Raw genomic sequence first — 16970 nt, 5'->3', positions numbered from 1 at the left:
CGCATGCGCCGTGGCTTTACTTTGTACACCTGCGCTTTCTAGGTTCTCATTCCACTCTCTATAATCTACCTTCATCCTCACTCAACTTCCTGTGAAGCTTGTGCAACCGAAGACCCCTCTGGCCTCAGAGGGAGCTGAAGCCACAGGAAGTTGTGGGACTAGTCAGAAACAGAGCCATCATAACTGTGACCTTTAAAATGAAACACAAAGGGAGCGGAGAAAATAACTCGAAACAATTAGAAAGCTTCCTGCAATTTAGTCAATAAATGTGCCCAGTTCAATACCCTCTTCCATTAATAATGAACTCAAAAAGGCCACGGTACTATCTGCCCACAGAAGTGTGAGAATGTTCATTATCTCATGTTACACAAATCAAAAATTCAAAATATCAACGATGTGATATTCTTGCACCTATTAAGTAATATAATAAAACACTGGCAATCTATAAACGTAAGAGTTGAGAGGCGTCCTTTCCGTAGAAACAGATCGAGGATTCAGTGGGTTGTCACAGAGACACTAAAAGCAAGACTGGTCTAGAGCCCTTAAAGTACATTGGCTATCATTTTCCCTCAGTGTAGTCATCAGTAAGTGAACACCCCTTATGAGTAAAAGTTTCAAGTGACCCAACACGCTCTTTGTGCAGACACTAATACGCAACATCTCAAGAGATAGCATGGATCAATAGCTGGCTCAAGGACAGGTCACTCCGGTCTCACAGGTCCAACCCACTTACTCACTGATATTCTCTCTTTGTCAGACATGTGTTGGATGCATATGTCACAGCAAGGTGAGCAGTGGTGTGCAGTGTGACCTGGTTTATTCAGTTAACAGTTCTCAGTTTTGTGAGACATTCACTTACAGGTCTAGAGCTGGCTAGCAGGCAGACGGCTTGTTCTTAGCAAGAGTCCTATGCTATTTTATAAATCTGCCAACTGTACAGCATACTTAAAGCTATGGAACAGCACTCTATGCTACTGTCAGCTACCCATCCTGAAGGGAATCCTGCATAAAAAAAATGGACAGGTTCTGGTGTTTAAGGTGCCACTGACATCATGGATAAGAACTTTCTCCACCATGTAAGCGCAGACCCGAGCACCTCAGAGCCCCTCAGTGAATGGCAACTTCACTGTAAAGTCAGAACGGCCCAGGCCCACCCCACACATTCCAAATTCCTCAGGTCTACAACCCGAGTGCACTATGAACCCACAGCCTGCGAACCTACTGCCTCACAGACTACATGTGTGCCAGAGCACGTCACAGGCTGCACCCTTTGACAGCTCTCTGCAAATGCTCCCCAATCTCTGTCAAGATTGCCCAAGCACTGCAGACTGCACGCTATCAAGCTATCAATATCCCTAGGAATAGGAGGACCCAAACTCTGATCACATGCTATCAAAGAAGGACAAAAGGGTCACTGCTATATAAAGAACACAATGGTCCACGTGTAATGAGACAAGCAATATTTGCTTACAGTAAAATCCATCCCATATTGCAGAAAGGATGGATAAGGTGGGGCTGTAGCCAAGCGGTAAGCTGGCTACACCATGTGTGAAACTCCTGATTTCACCCCAGCACAGAAAACAAACAAACAAACTAAATTCATACCAGGATGACGTGAATCAGCCAATGGTAATTTATATCAGTGTGGCATGAAGAACACAATGTTTAAATTCAAGCTTGTAGCCTTAACTTTAAGAAAAAAATTGTTTATTTTTACCTTATGAATATGGATTTTTGCCTGCATGTGACTACACCATGTGAGTACAGTGCCCACAGAAACCAGAAAAGGGCGTCACTTTTGAGTAGCCTTACTTGGAACTGAATTTTGTACAGACTCCTGGAGTTTAGCAGCTAAAAAGATGAGCTGTAATGTGTGTGGGGGGGAGGGTGTGTGTCATCTAGTGACCATCTTATCCTCCTAGCACGTCTTCCTTTAGCCAATATCTAGCTAAAAACAAACAGAGAAGGCTGGAATCACATCATAGCTCAGGACATGACACTGGGAAGACAGTGAGAGAATGCTAGAATCTTGAAACTGTTCCCCAACTTTTAAGGCCAACAGGGCTGACCCACACACTCCTTGGTCTCTGGACAGCAGCTTCTCCACCTACCTGAACTGAGGCAAGAGAAAACCTGGGAGTGATAATTTTGTGCACAACCAAAGAGTCATTACCTCTTTACCCTTCTATACATAGCTAAGAGGTCTCGTCTCCTGGGCCATATGCAAAAGTAAAACGTTAACGGGGCAGAGCTGGGTAGAGCCAGGTCACTACACTCAAGGTGCTTTTGGTTGGCAGAAGAACTGGTGGCCACAAGAGAAGGAAATGAACTTGGTCAAATGGCTTCTGCAAGGTGGAACACACTTCACTCCAGTCCTGGTAACTCAGTAAGCTGTGTGCATCACCTGACCACAAGACAAGACACAGATGTGGGATAGAATTGGCCACACGTGCTGTGTAGTCTTTCTAGACCCCCATATCACTCACATTCAGAGAAAGAATAGACAGCTGGCAATGATTTGACATAAAAACAAAGATTCTAGAATTCTCCTTTAAAAGATTTGGGGGAAGGCTGGCTTTGGGAACAGATGCTGAGGAAGCTAAGGAGAGATGAAAGACCACGAGATGAGCTGAAGAGGACAACTGATTAGCAGTTAGATATTGACTCCAGGAGATCCGAGTTTGAATTCTGACTCTCTTGTGTGTCTGACATGAGGCTAACCTTGTAGCTTCTTGAAGTTTGGGTTCCTTCTTTGATAAAATGGGGACTGGGAACCAGCTCACAGGATAACCTCAAGTTGTCCCATTTACACCATAAGCAAGTGGAGGAAATGAATAGAGGGGGGCTGGGCATGCAGTCAAGCTGTAACAGTGAAAATCCTGTCTACCGTGAAATTCAGTGAGGAGGGCACCGAGGCCAAGGAAAGCGGACTGCAGAGATGCTAAAGATACAGTCACAATCACCTCCACCCGGTCACTGAAGGGCTGATCAAAATGGCAAGACTGTCTGTCAGCTGGTGGCGCAGAGGAGTGGGGGGTGGGGTGGGGGGACCGGGGGAAAGGACAGAAAGCCAGAAAGAAATAAGATAAGAAAAGAGGCTAAATTAGCAAGTCATCCTGTTAAGGTCTGGTTTTCCCATAAGTCAAACAGAATAAAGGCAATGAGCTGAAACGCGGGCAGACACAGAAATCTTACGGGAAAGAAGAATCCCGTGGCGGTGCAATCACAGGAGTCACCGGATCTCAGGCTTCATCCATGTTTACAACACCGGACGCCTCACATCCAGACATGAGTAAGGAGAAGACTTAAACTCTGGAGATAACTTTTAAAATGCCCTCAAAGAAAGTTCTAAGGATCGCCTACTAACTCAAACCATAGAACGAGACATGGAAAACATCCTAATTATTTTACCACATGAATTTAACCAAGACAACAGAGCCTGCCGGTATAAAGGAAACCAGCTCCACTCTCACTTGTGGACTGATGTAAAAATCCTAACAAAAACTCCACTAAATCAAATTGGGAACATTATACAAGCACACAGTCATAATCCAACTGCCCCCAACAGAGCAAAGGCGACCCAAGACCTTAGCACCTGCTAAGCCATCAGAGTCTCAGGGCAGGAGACACCTCTAGTGTCAGCTAACCACCATGCTTTCAGTGAGAAGCCTCAAATATTATTTTTGCCAAATTGAATAAAATGCTACAGATGTTTATAAAATGATTTAAAATATGCACACAAATCTGAGATCATGGAACAAAAGAAACATTGATCTTCAAATATTTTTTCATTCTCACATATCATGAGAAAAAATTATCCCATCTTTTCCCAGACATTCTTGATACCAATGTCTGTATTCCCGTGAGAATCACTTTGAGATAGTTATCAGTTTCCAAAGTAGATCCCACAATACCTCTCCTGGGCATATACCAAGAAGATGTTCCAACTTGTAATAAGGACACATGCTCCACTATGTTTATAGCGGTCTTATTTATAATAGCCAGAAGCTGGAAAGAACCCAGATGTCCCTCAACAGAGGAATGGATACAGAAAATGTGGTAAACTTACACAATGGAGTACTACTCAGCTATTAAAAACAATGAATTTATTAAATTCTTAGGCAAATGGATGGATCTAGAGGATATCATCCTGAGTAAGGTAACCCAATCACAAAAGAACACACATGATATACACTCACTGATAAGTGGATATTAGCCCAGAAGCTCAGAATACCCAAGATACAATTTGCAAAATACATGAAACTCAAGAAGAAGGAAGACCAAAGTATGGATACTTACTTCCTTCTTAGAATGGGGAACAAAATACCCATGGAAGAAGTTACAGAGACAAAATTCGGAGCTGAGACGGAAGAAGGACCATCCAGAGACTGCCCCACCCAGGGATCCATCCCATAAACAACCACCAACCCAGACACTATGCCAGAAAGATTTTGCTGACAGAACCCTGATATAGCTATCTCCTGTGAGGCTATGCCAGTACCTGGAAAATACAGAAGTGGATGCTCACAGTCAGTTATTGGATGGATCACAGGACCCCCAATGAAGGAGCTAGAGAAAGCACCCAAGGAGCTAAAGGGATCTGCAACCCTATAAGAGGAACAACAATATGAACTAACCAGTACCCCCAGAGCTCATGTCTCTAGCTGCATATGTAGCAGAAGATGGCCTAGTTGGCCATCATTGGGAAGAGATGTCCCTTGGTATTGCAAACTTTATATGCCCCAGTACAGGGGAACACCAGGGCCAGGAATCGGGAGTGGGTGGGTTGGGGAGCAAGGTGGGTATAGGGGACTTTCGGAGAGGAAACTAGGAAAGGGGACAGCATTTGAAATGTAAATGAAGAAAATATCTAATCAAAATTTTTAAAAAAGAAAGAAATCCAGTTACCACTTGCCATTGCCCTTTTTTTTTTTCTTTTTTTTACTTTTTCGAGACAGGATTTCTCTGTGTAGCCCTGGCTGTCCTGGAACTCACTCTGTAGACCAGGCTGGCCTAGAACTCAGAAATCCGGCTGCCTCTGTCTCCCAAGTGCTGGGATTAAAAGCGTGTGTCACCACCGCCCGGCTGCCATTGCCCTTCTTATAAAACAAAAACAAAAACAAAACAGTTTCCAGAGTGAACATCTTCACTTCTGAGCCCTTTTTAGTTCCTGAGTAACATACTAAACCATCCTCAGAAAGACACTGTCCAGACACTGTGCAATCATGATGCCTTCAACAGAGGCTTGGATTTTTTCATTTAAAGTCTTCAAGTTTTTGCGATTATGCTGGCATTTTCAAGAATAATTTCTAAATCTGTATTAAGCGTCCTGACCTCCTTTTTGTTCATTGTCTGCAGAGACTCTACAAGGCCTTCAACACCAACCCTGATCAAAAACACTATAGAAGGTTGTTTTTTTTTTTCTTTTTAAATGAAATAAACTGAGGCTGACGCCAAGATTATAAGACTCTGTAAAGAATTAATCTAAGATGTCTTCTTTTTTTGTTTGTTTGGGCGTTTTTTTTTTTTTTTTTTTTTTTGTGTGAAAAAAATCATCACATTCAAGCCTTATCAATACAGGGAGCACTTAGAAAATGAGAGTATTTAGATGGCACTAAAGCAACTATACAAGCTGCTCAGTAACCCACCCTGCCTGGGTCCTTAGTAGCCCATCACTGCAGCCCACCATAGAAACAGCTCTCACCAGGGGTGGGGTTGAACTCATATAATGCCAGCACTGCAGAGGCTGTGGCAGGAGGACTGAGAATTCAGATTGGCTTGACTATAGGGCAACCAGATCCTGTCTCAAATAACCAAACAGACTGCCATCCTTGAGGCTAGAAAATGCCACAGAAGAGTCTGAAACACAAATCCAGACAATGCCCAAATGTGGCTATGTGACCCAGGGCTAAATGTTTCTTTGTATCTAGTTCTCAGGTCTGCAAGATGGGGGGGGGGGGGGGGGAGACAGTCCTCAGGGATGGATTACTAGTAGTGAGGGCTGTTAAACGTAACCATTCGAGGCTCCTAAAATTGTCTTGTATACAGTAAGTGCTTAAACCCACTAGATTTGATAGCTATACTTAATTAAAAGCAAAGCAAAACAACAGGACACCAAAACCAACCATGAGACCAGCAAGATGACTCCTCTCCATGTGGCCTCACCCCTACACTGTGACATTTCAGTAAAACTTGCTGAACAATAGCTCTGATTTCTCGCATGAGACTGCCAGGTTGGTGTTAGCTGAGGTTTTGAAATACTGACGTAAGCAAAAATACAAAGATACTAGGGAAAAACTTAGATAATATTGTCAACACAGCAAACTTTAAGGATATATACAGATATATGTATCCTACATATATCAAGTACATTCACACACATCAAACTTTTTTGGGGGTGTGGGGGTCCGAGACAGGGTTTCTCTGTATAGCCCAGGCTGACCTCGAACTCACATCAAACTTTTTACATCTATAAAGCAAAAAAAAAAAAAGGAGTTATCAGGAACTAAGAGCTCTCAGTGACTTATAAAAACAGTGATTGAGATGAATTCAACACAAAGTTTAGGAAAGACTGGTAAGTAAATTTTCCAAGCAATAAAAGAAATGTAAGGAAAACAGAACAAGAAACTAAGAATGTTAGAAGACTCATCTCTGGTAGCCTGACTACGTGAAGGTGATCTCCAACCATCTCTGGCCACAGAGGGTTTTATTTTTCTTTCACTGTTTTTTTTTCCTCTCTCTTACTTTTTCTATTGAATGTGTGTCATCAGAAAACAATTTTAATGCCAAAAAAAAAAAAAAAAAGCTTACACCTGGAGACTCTAGACTAAGCTTAGTTTGCTCCTTTCCTAATCTGGCTTTACAGTGCCCCAACCTGTCTCTGCCAGGACACAGACTTTAGTTAGCAGCAGTCATGCAGCCACAGCAGAGGGCTGTGGTGACCAGCACCTGAGGAGCTGCCATCCTGGTGCCCTGTGGATATGTGGTGCCTGCTAACTCACTCAGTTAGTGAGTCCAGGTCTCCAGGTACACTCCCGGTGTGTTATAAAATACAAACAAAAGGAGGAAAGGTTTGCAGCTCTCCTTCCTTGTTCACACTGTGACCGAGGCTCCACTACAGCACTTGGCATTTATTTCCGGGGCAAATGCTAAACTTCTCCAGTCTGTCTTCATTCTACCTACTGAATGACACATCCTAGGGTTTACCAGAGACGGATTTCCCGAACTGGTGAACTGACCTGTGGAGAAGATGAAGACCGTGTTGTTCCAGAGCCCGTGGCTTTTCAAGGCTTTGGTGACGTTCCCCACTGCTTCATCCATGAGGGACACCATCCCTGCATAAATACGTCTGTGCTTATCTTGGATGAAGCCATATGGCTCCATGTACTCCTCAGGGACCTGCAGGGGATCGTGGACAGACTGGAAAGCAAGGTAGAGGAACAGTGGCTGCAAAGAGAATTTGAAAACCAAATGTCGGTTAAAAGGAACGGAAGCTTTAAACACAGCACATGAGACAGCCGAGATTCTCAGTTCATATCAATAGCTGTGAAGACAATCTACAGAGTGGACCTAACTATCTCTGAATCCTATGTATGATAAGGAGCTCGTAGCCAGAGTATATAAATAATTCAACAATAAAAGGTACAGAGAATTTAAATAGGCATTTCTCCAAAGATGATTTGTAACAAATATTCACACACAGGGGACTGCAAACAAAAACTACAGTAAGATATCACCGCATCGCACTCATTAGGATGCTTAGAGTCCTTAAAATAGAAAGCAAAAATGTTGACGAAGCTATGGAGAAATTAGTTAGTAGGAATGCAAAGTAATATAGACAGGCACTGAAAAATCAGCATGAAGTTCCTTAGTATCACACACAGCTACCATACAGCAAGGCCCTCCCACACCTAGAACACCAGGAAAGCACATGCCGGTCTGAAATGCACAGGGCGCTCATGGGATGCTCACTGCAACATTGTTCATAATGGCCAAGAATTAGCCTCAATGCTCATAGTTGATGGATGCAAAAATAAAATTCAGAATATTTTTTAATCACAGTATATACCAACTAAATAATCAGTGACAACACAGCTGGCCTTTAGAATCGTGAAGAGAAAGGAGCCAGAGACCACATTTTGCATTGTTGCATTGATTAAAACATTCTGAAGTCCAAAGAGGCAAGTCCATGGAGACAGGAAGGAGGTGAGTGGATATCTGTGCCTTTGGGGAATTCTGGGGAAAAGGATGACAAGGGACTACTACTAGGTAGAAATTTCTTTCAAGAGTGGTGAGAAGTTTTAAAACTAGATCATGGTGATGATCAGATGCCTCTTAAATTTCCAGTTAATTGAATACTTTAAGTGAGTGGATTTTATGATATGCAAATTATGTCTCAGTAAATATGTTCAAAAGATGACAAGACCCAAAACAAAACATGAAGGTCAAAGTCCTAGAATGGGGCAGAAGGCTTTGACCCACCACATATTGAAACGTTTATATTGAAAACCCTCGATAGGGAAGCAGGCTACCCGGGCCTGATCTGGGGCACAAGTCCCTTCCGCTCGACTCGAGCCCCGAGCAACCTTGCCAGCAGAGTCTTGCCCAACACCCGCAAGGGCCCACACGGGACTCCCCACGGGATCCTAAGACCTCTGGTGAGTGGAACACAGCGCCTGCCCCAATCCAATCGCACGGAACCTGAGACTGCGGTACATAGGGAAGCAGGCTACCCGGGCTTGATCTGGGGCACAAACCCCTTCCACCCCACTCGAGCCCCGGGCTACCTTGCCAGCAGAGTCTTGCCCAACACCCGCAAGGGCCCACACAGGATTCCACACGAGATCCTAAGACCTCTAGTGAGTGGAACACAACTTCTGCCAGGAGTCTGGTTTGAACACCAGATATCTGGGTACCTGCCCTGCAAGAAGAAAGCTTGCCTGCAGAAAATACTCTGCCCACTGAAACTAAGGAGAGTGCTACCCTCCAGGTCTGCTTATAGAGGCTAACAGAGACACCTGAAGAACAAGCTCTTAACAGTGACAACTAAAACAGCTAGCTTCAGAGATTACCAGATGGCGAAAGGCAAACATAAGAATCCTACTAACAGAAATCAAGACCACTCACCATCATCAGAACGCAGCACTCCCACCCCACCTAGTCCTGGGCACCCCAACACAACCGAAAATCTAGACCCAGATTTAAAAACATTTCTCATGATGATGATAGAGGACATCAAGAAGGACTTTCATAAGTCACTTAAAGAATTACAGGAGAGCACTGCTAAAGAGTTACAGGCCCTTACAGAAAAGCAGGAAAACACAGCCAAACAGGTAGAAATCATTAAAGAAAAACAGGAAAACACATCCAAACAGGTGATGGAAATGAACAAAACCATATTAGAAATAAAAGGGGAAGTAGACACAATAAAGAAAACCCAAAGCGAGGCAACGCTGGAGATAGAAACCCTAGGAAAGAGATCTGGAACCATAGATGCGAGCATCAGCAACAGAATACAAGAAATGGAAGAGAGAATCTCAGGTGCAGAAGATTCCATAGAGAACATCGACACAACAGTCAAAGAAAATACAAAATGCAAAAGGATCCTAACTCAAAACATCCAGGTAATGCAGGACACAATGAGAAGACCAAACCTACGGATAATAGGAATTGATGAGAATGAAGATTTTTCAACTTAAAGGGCCAGCTAATATCTTCAACAAAATAATAGAAGAAAACTTCCCAAACATAAAAAAAGAGATGCCCATGATCATACAAGAAGCCTACAGAACTCCAAATAGACTGGACCAGAAAAGAAATTCCTCCCGACACATAATAATCAGAACAACAAATGCACTAAATAAAGATAGAATATTAAAAGCAGTAAGGGAGAAAGGTCAAGTAACATATAAAGGAAGGCCTATCAGAATTACACCAAACTTTTCACCAGAGACTATGAAAGCCAGAAGAGCCTGGACAGATGTTATACAGACACTAAGAGAACACAAATGCCAGCCCAGGCTACTATACCCGGCCAAACTCTCAATTACCATAGATGGAGAAACCAAAGTATTCCACGACAAAACCAAATTCACACAATATCTTTCCACGAATCCAGCCCTTCAAAGGATAATAACAGAAAAGAAGCAATACAAGGACGGAAATCACGCCCTAGAACAACCAAGAAAGTAATCATTCAACAAACCAAAAAGAAGACAGCCACAAGAACAGAATGCCAACTCTAACAACAAAAATAAAAGGAAGCAACAATTACTTTTCCTTAATATCTCTTAATATCAATGGACTCAATTCCCCAATAAAAAGACATAGACTTACAGACTGGCTACACAAACAGGACACAACATTCTGCTGCTTACAGGAAACCCATCTCAGGGAAAAAGACAGACACTACCTCAGAGTGAAAGGCTGGAAAACAATTTTCCAAGCAAATGGACTGAAGAAACAAGCTGGAGTAGCCATTTTAATATCGGATAAAATCGACTTCCAACCCAAAGTTATCAAAAAAGACAAGGAGGAACACTTCATACTCATCAAAGGTAAAATCCTCCAAGAGGAACTCTCAATTCTGAATATCTATGCACCAAATGCAAGGGCAGCCACATTCGTTAGAGACACTTTAGTAAAGCTCAAAGCATACATTGCACCTCACACAATAATAGTGGGAGACTTCAACACACCACTTTCTTCAAAGGACAGATCGTGGAAACAGAAACTAAACAGGGACACAGTGAAACTAACAGAAGTTATGAAACAAATGGACCTGACAGATATCTACAGAACATTTTATCCTAAAACAAAAGGATATACCTTCTTCTCAGCACCTCACGGGACCTTCTCCAAAATTGACCATATAATTGGTCACAAAACAGGCCTCAATAGATACAAAAATATAGAAATTGTCCCATGTATCCTGTCAGACCACCATGGCCTAAGACTGATCTTCAATTACAACATAAATAATGGAAAGCCAACATTCACGTGGAAACTGAATAACACTCTTCTCAATGATACCTTGGTCAAGGAAGGAATAAAGAAAGAAATTAAAGACTTTTTAGAGTTTAATGAAAATGAAGCCACAACGTACCCAAACCTATGGGACACAATGAAAGCATTTCTAAGAGGGAAACTCATAGCTCTGAGTGCCTCCAAGAAGAAACGGGAGACAGCACATACTAGCAGCTTGACAACACATCTAAAAGCCCTAGAAAAAAAGGAAGCAAATTCACCCAAGAGGAGTAGACGGCAGGAAATAATCAAACTCAGGGGTGAAATCAACCAAGTGGAAACAAGAAGAACTATTCAAAGAATTAACCAAACGAGGAGTTGGTTCTTTGAGAAAATCAACAAGATAGATAAACCCTTAGCTAGACTCACTAAAGGGCACAGGGACAAAATCCTAATTAACAAAATCATAAATGAAAAGGGAGACATAACAACAGATCCTGAAGAAATCCAAAACACCATCAGATCCTTCTACAAAAGGCTATACTCAACAAAACTGGAAAACCTGGACGAAATGGACAAATTTCTAGACAGATACCAGGTACCAAAGTTGAATCAGGATCAAGTTGATCATCTAAACAGTCCCATATCACCTAAAGAAATAGAAGCAGTTATTAATAGTCTCCCAACCAAAAAAAGCCCAGGACCAGATGGGTTTAGTGCAGAGTTCTATCAGACCTTCAAAGAAGATCTAATTCCAGTTCTGCACAAACTATTTCACAAAATAGAAGTAGAAGGTACTCTACCCAACTCATTTTATGAAGCCACTATTACTCTGATTCCTAAACCACAGAAAGACCCAACAAAGATAGAGAACTTCAGACCAATTTCTCTTATGAATATCGATGCAAAAATCCTCAATAAAATTCTCGCTAACCGAATCCAAGAACACATTAAAGCAATCATCCATCCTGACCAAGTAGGTTTTATTCCAGGGATGCGGGGATGGTTTAATATACGAAAATCCATCAATGTAATCCATTATATAAACAAACTCAAAGACAAAAACCACATGATCATCTCGTTAGATGCAGAAAAAGCATTTGACAAGATCCAACACCCATTCATGATAAAAGTTTTGGAAAGATCAGGAATTCAAGGCCCATACCTAAACATGATAAAAGCAATCTACAGCAAACCAGTAGCCAACATCAAAGTAAATGGAGAGAAGCTGGAAGCAATCCCACTAAAATCAGGGACTAGACAAGGCTGCCCACTTTCTCCCTACCTTTTCAACATAGTACTTGAAGTATTAGCCAGAGCAATTCGACAACAAAAGGAGATCAAGGGGATACAAATTGGAAAAGAGGAAGTCAAAATATCACTTTTTGCAGATGATATGATAGTATATATAAGTGACCCTAAAAATTCTACCAGAGAACTCCTAAACCTGATAAACAGCTTCGGTGAAGTAGCTGGATATAAAATAAACTCAAACAAATCAATGGCCTTTCTCTATACAAAGAATAAACAGGCTGAGAAAGAAATTAGGGAAACAACACCCTTCTCAATAGTCACAAATAATATAAAATATCTTGGCGTGACTCTAACTAAGGAAGTGAAAGATCTGTATGATAAAAACTTCAAATCTCTGAAGAAAGAAATTAAAGAAGATTTCAGAAGATGGAAAGATCTCCCATGCTCATGGATTGGCAGGATCAACATTGTAAAAATGGCTATCTTGCCAAAAGCAATCTACAGATTCAATGCAATCCCCATCAAAATTCCAACTCAATTCTTCAACGAATTGGAAGGAGCAATTTGCAAATTTGTCTGGAATAACAAAAAACCTAGGATAGCAAAAAGTCTTCTCAAGGATAAAAGAACTTCTGGCGGAATCACCATGCCAGACCTAAAGCTTTACTACAGAGCAATTGTGATAAAAACTGCATGGTACTGGTATAGAGACAGACAAGTAGACCAATGGAATAGAATTGAAGACCCAGAAATGAACCCACACACCTATGGTCACTTGATCTTCGACAAGGGAGCTAAAACTATCCAGTGGAAGAAAGACAGCATTTTCAACAATTGGTGCTGGCACAACTGGTTGTTATCGTGTAGAAGAATGCGAATTGATCCATACTTATCTCCTTGTACTAAGGTCAAATCTAAGTGGATCAAGGAACTTCACATAAAACCAGAGACACTGAAACTTATAGAGGAGAAAGTGGGGAAAAGCCTTGAAGATATGGGCACAGGGGAAAAATTCCTGAACAGAACAGCAATGGCTTGTGCTGTAAGATCGAGAATTGACAAATGGGACCTAATGAAACTCCAAAGTTTCTGCAAGGCAAAAGACACCGTCAATAAGACAAAAAGACCACCAACAGATTGGGAAAGGATCTTTACCTATCCTAAATCAGATAGGGGACTAATATCCAACATATATAAAGAACTCAAGAAGGTGGACTTCAGAAAATCAAATAACCCCATTAAAAAATGGGGCTCAGAACTGAACAAAGAATTCTCACCTGAGGAATACCGAATGGCAGAGAAGCACCTGAAAAAATGTTCAACATCCTTAATCATCAGGGAAATGCAAATTAAAACAACCCTGAGATTCCACCTCACACCAGTCAGAATGGCTAAGATCAAAAATTCAGGTGACAGCAGATGCTGGCGTGGATGTGGAGAAAGAGGAACACTCCTCCATTGTTGGTGGGAGTGCAGGCTTGTACAACCACTCTGGAAATCAGTCTGGCGGTTCCTCAGAAAACTGGACATAGTACTACCGGAGGATCCAGCAATACCTCTCCTGGGCATATATCCAGAAGATGCCCCAACTGGTAAGAAGGACCCATGCTCCACTATGTTCATAGCAGCCTTATTTATAATAGCCAGAAGCTGGAAAGAACCTAGATGCTCCTCAACAGAGGAATGGATACAGAAAATGTGGTACATCTACTCAATGGAGTACTACTCAGCTATTAAAAAGAATGAATTTATGAAATTCCTAGCCAAATGGATGGACCTGGAGGGCATCATCCTGAGTGAGGTAACACATTCACAAAGAAACTCACACAATATGTACTCACTGATAAGTGGATATTAGCCCCAAACCTAGGATTCCCAAGATATAAGATATAATTTGCTAAACACATGAAACTCAAGAAGAATGAAGACTGAAGTGTGGACACTATGCCCCTCCTTAGATTTGGGAACAAAACACCCATGGAAGGAGTTACAGAGACAAAGTTTGGAGCTGAGATGAAAGGATGGACCATGTAGAGACTGCCATATCCAGGGATCCACCCCATAATCAGCATCCAAACGCTGACACCATTGCATACACTAGCAAGATTTTATTGAAAGGACCCAGATGTAGCTGTCTCTTGTGAGACTATGCCGGGGCCTAGCAAACACAGAAGTGGATGCTCACAGTCAGCTAATGGATGGATCATAGGGCTCCCAATGGAGGAGCTAGAGAAAGTAGCCAAGGAGCTAAAGGGATCTGCAACCCTATAGGTGGAACAACATTATGAACTAACCAGTACCCCGGAGCTCTTGACTCTAGCTGCATATATATCAAAAGATGGCCTAGTCGGCCATCACTGCAAAGAGAGGCCCATTGGACTTGCAAACTTTATATGCCCCAGTACAGGGGAACACCAGGGCCAAAAAGGGGGAGTGGGTGGGCAGGGGAGTGGGGGTGGGTGGATATGGGGGACTTTTGGTATAGCATTGGAAATGTAAATGAGCTAAATACCTAATAAAAAATGGAAAAAAAAAAAAGAAAACCCTCTGATAATAATCTGACTACTCTATCTCATTTAACACTCAAAACCATCCTGTTATATCCATTTTTCAAATGAGTTAACCAAGGCTTTAAAAGGTTAGGTATGCCCAGGTGCCACTGTTTGATGCAGGCTTCCCTCCTGGTACCCTCCGTGTTACAATGTTGCCATGCACCAACAGATAAGTGAGCTAAAAATAAAGAGAGTGTACAGGGTTTTCTTTAACATGTTTTCTGGGGAAACAGTGTTTTGTTAGATTTTGATATTGAACCAAATAAATGTGATGCCAATTTAATTCCTAGAAATAAGAAGTGTGAGCCACAGGTTCTGGTTTTTCTCTATGCCAGCTTAGAACAGTCAGCACTTGTGGTATTCCAGGTCAGCCCTTCTCCTTAGGGGCCTCTCTGCAGATAGCCCTGCACCATGCCGTATAGAATTTCTCATATGTTTAATACCCTCAAAGAGACAATAATCAATAGCTTTGATCCAAGAATAAGCACATTTATGTGAGGTATTTAAATCATAAATGAAGGAAAAAAGACAGAAGGAAGAAACTCACTTCACTTTTTATTGTTGCAAATTGTTCTAAATTACACAACCCTTTGCTGGAGTGTGTGCCAACCAGTTACGGGGAATGAAAAGATATGATAAGAGTGGGGACTGTCCAGACAGGGAGCTCTAAGAGATACTCTTACGTTTATCTGGAGTTCAGACATTTTGAATTAAATGTTAAAATTAAATGTACACTTTTTCCATGAAAAGTATTTCAAGTTCCTCCTCTTAAAGTCTATATCAACACTTCTGACCCTGCCTCTGCTCCTCCACACACACACACACACACACACACACACACACACACACACACACACACACACACACTTTCCACGCTACCCAGACTGGCCATTTGACACTCTGGGGTCCCTCTGGATCAAGTTGAAGCTGGCCAGTCAGGTGACTGTCATATGTGAGAGCCTCACACTGTTTGCTGACCTGATCATAACGTCATAATTCACAAGAAGAGATGCAAGTGTTCTTTGAAAGACAACAACAAAAAGTTGTCTTTTTTGTTTTGTTTTGTTTTTTCGAGACAGGGTTTCTCTGTGTAGTCCTGGCTGTCCTGGAACTCACTCTGTAGACCAGGCTGGCCTCGAACTCAGAAATCTGCCTGCCTCTGCCTCCTGAGTGCTGGGATTAAAGACATGCGCCACCACAGCCCGGCAAAGTTGTCTTTTCTTCCAGTTCATTTGAGCAGTCCAGAGCACTTTGCTGTGGGGTGAACAATTCCATATATTGCGTAGCTCTGGGTCACCAAGAGCTGTGTCCAATCCATTTCATGAGGTTAGGACCAATCAAACACATTTAATATGCTCTCCGACACCCACTTTGTTTTATTGTTTGAGACAGGGTCTCTCTATGTGGCCTGGCTGGCCTAGAACTCACAGAGATCCACCTACCTCTGCCTTCCCAGTGCTTGGGTTAAAGGTGTGTGATACCACATTCAGCCATTTTGTATATTTATATCACTACTATAAATCAAGTCTTTAGCACTCAGAAGGTGAATTTCATCCATGGACAACCCATTCTCCAACCTCACCAAGTAGAAGCATTACGATAGCATATATATGAGTGTTTTGCCTGCATATATGTCTGTGCACCATGTGCATGCAGTACCCAGAGAGGTCAGAAGAGGGCATCAGCTCCCCTGGAACTGGAGTTACAAACAGTTGTGAGCTACCATGTGGGCGCTGGGAACTGAACCAGGTCTTCTGCAAGAGCAGCCAGTGTCCTTAATCAGTCAGCCATGTCTCCAGCCCCACTGTACTAATTTTAAATGATGGAGGGAGGGGAGACTGGTAGTCTGTGCTGCATGGTAGCCTCATGAAAAGAATGATTATCTAAGGCTAGAAGGTTCTCCAACCACCATCAGGACCATACCTGCAGTCACTAGTTGGTGGGGTCCTCCCAGAGAAAAGCTGTAGCCAGTTTCTCCCCACTGGCCAAAGCAAACAGCCTTCATCTGGGGATTGTATGTGTATCTATGGACATGAGGTCCTTGGCCTTGGAGAGAGACCCCTTCTCACCTCACTGACTCCTGATTCACACTGAAGTCCTGCCCCACATTAACCTCCACTGATTTCTGGTTGTTTTGTTTTGTTTGTTTTGTTTTGTTTTGTTTTGTTTTGTTTTGTTTTGTTTTGTTTTGTTTTTGAG

General features: G+C 42.2%; 1 protein-coding gene across 1 annotated transcript in view; it reads right to left on the bottom strand.

Annotated features, from left to right (window-relative positions):
* Nucleotides 1-16970, bottom strand: part of Arsb (arylsulfatase B) — a 171338-nt gene that overhangs the window by 128075 nt on the left and 26293 nt on the right. The window contains exon 4 of the mRNA NM_009712.3: nucleotides 7239-7446. Coding sequence (NP_033842.3) covers nucleotides 7239-7446 — 208 coding nt within the window. The remainder of the gene's footprint in view (nucleotides 1-7238; nucleotides 7447-16970) is intronic.

Source organism: Mus musculus, chromosome 13 (assembly GCF_000001635.26).
Source record: "Mus musculus strain C57BL/6J chromosome 13, GRCm38.p6 C57BL/6J".
Lineage (NCBI taxonomy): Eukaryota > Metazoa > Chordata > Mammalia > Rodentia > Muridae > Mus > Mus musculus.
This window is presented reverse-complemented; position numbering and strand designations above follow the sequence as displayed.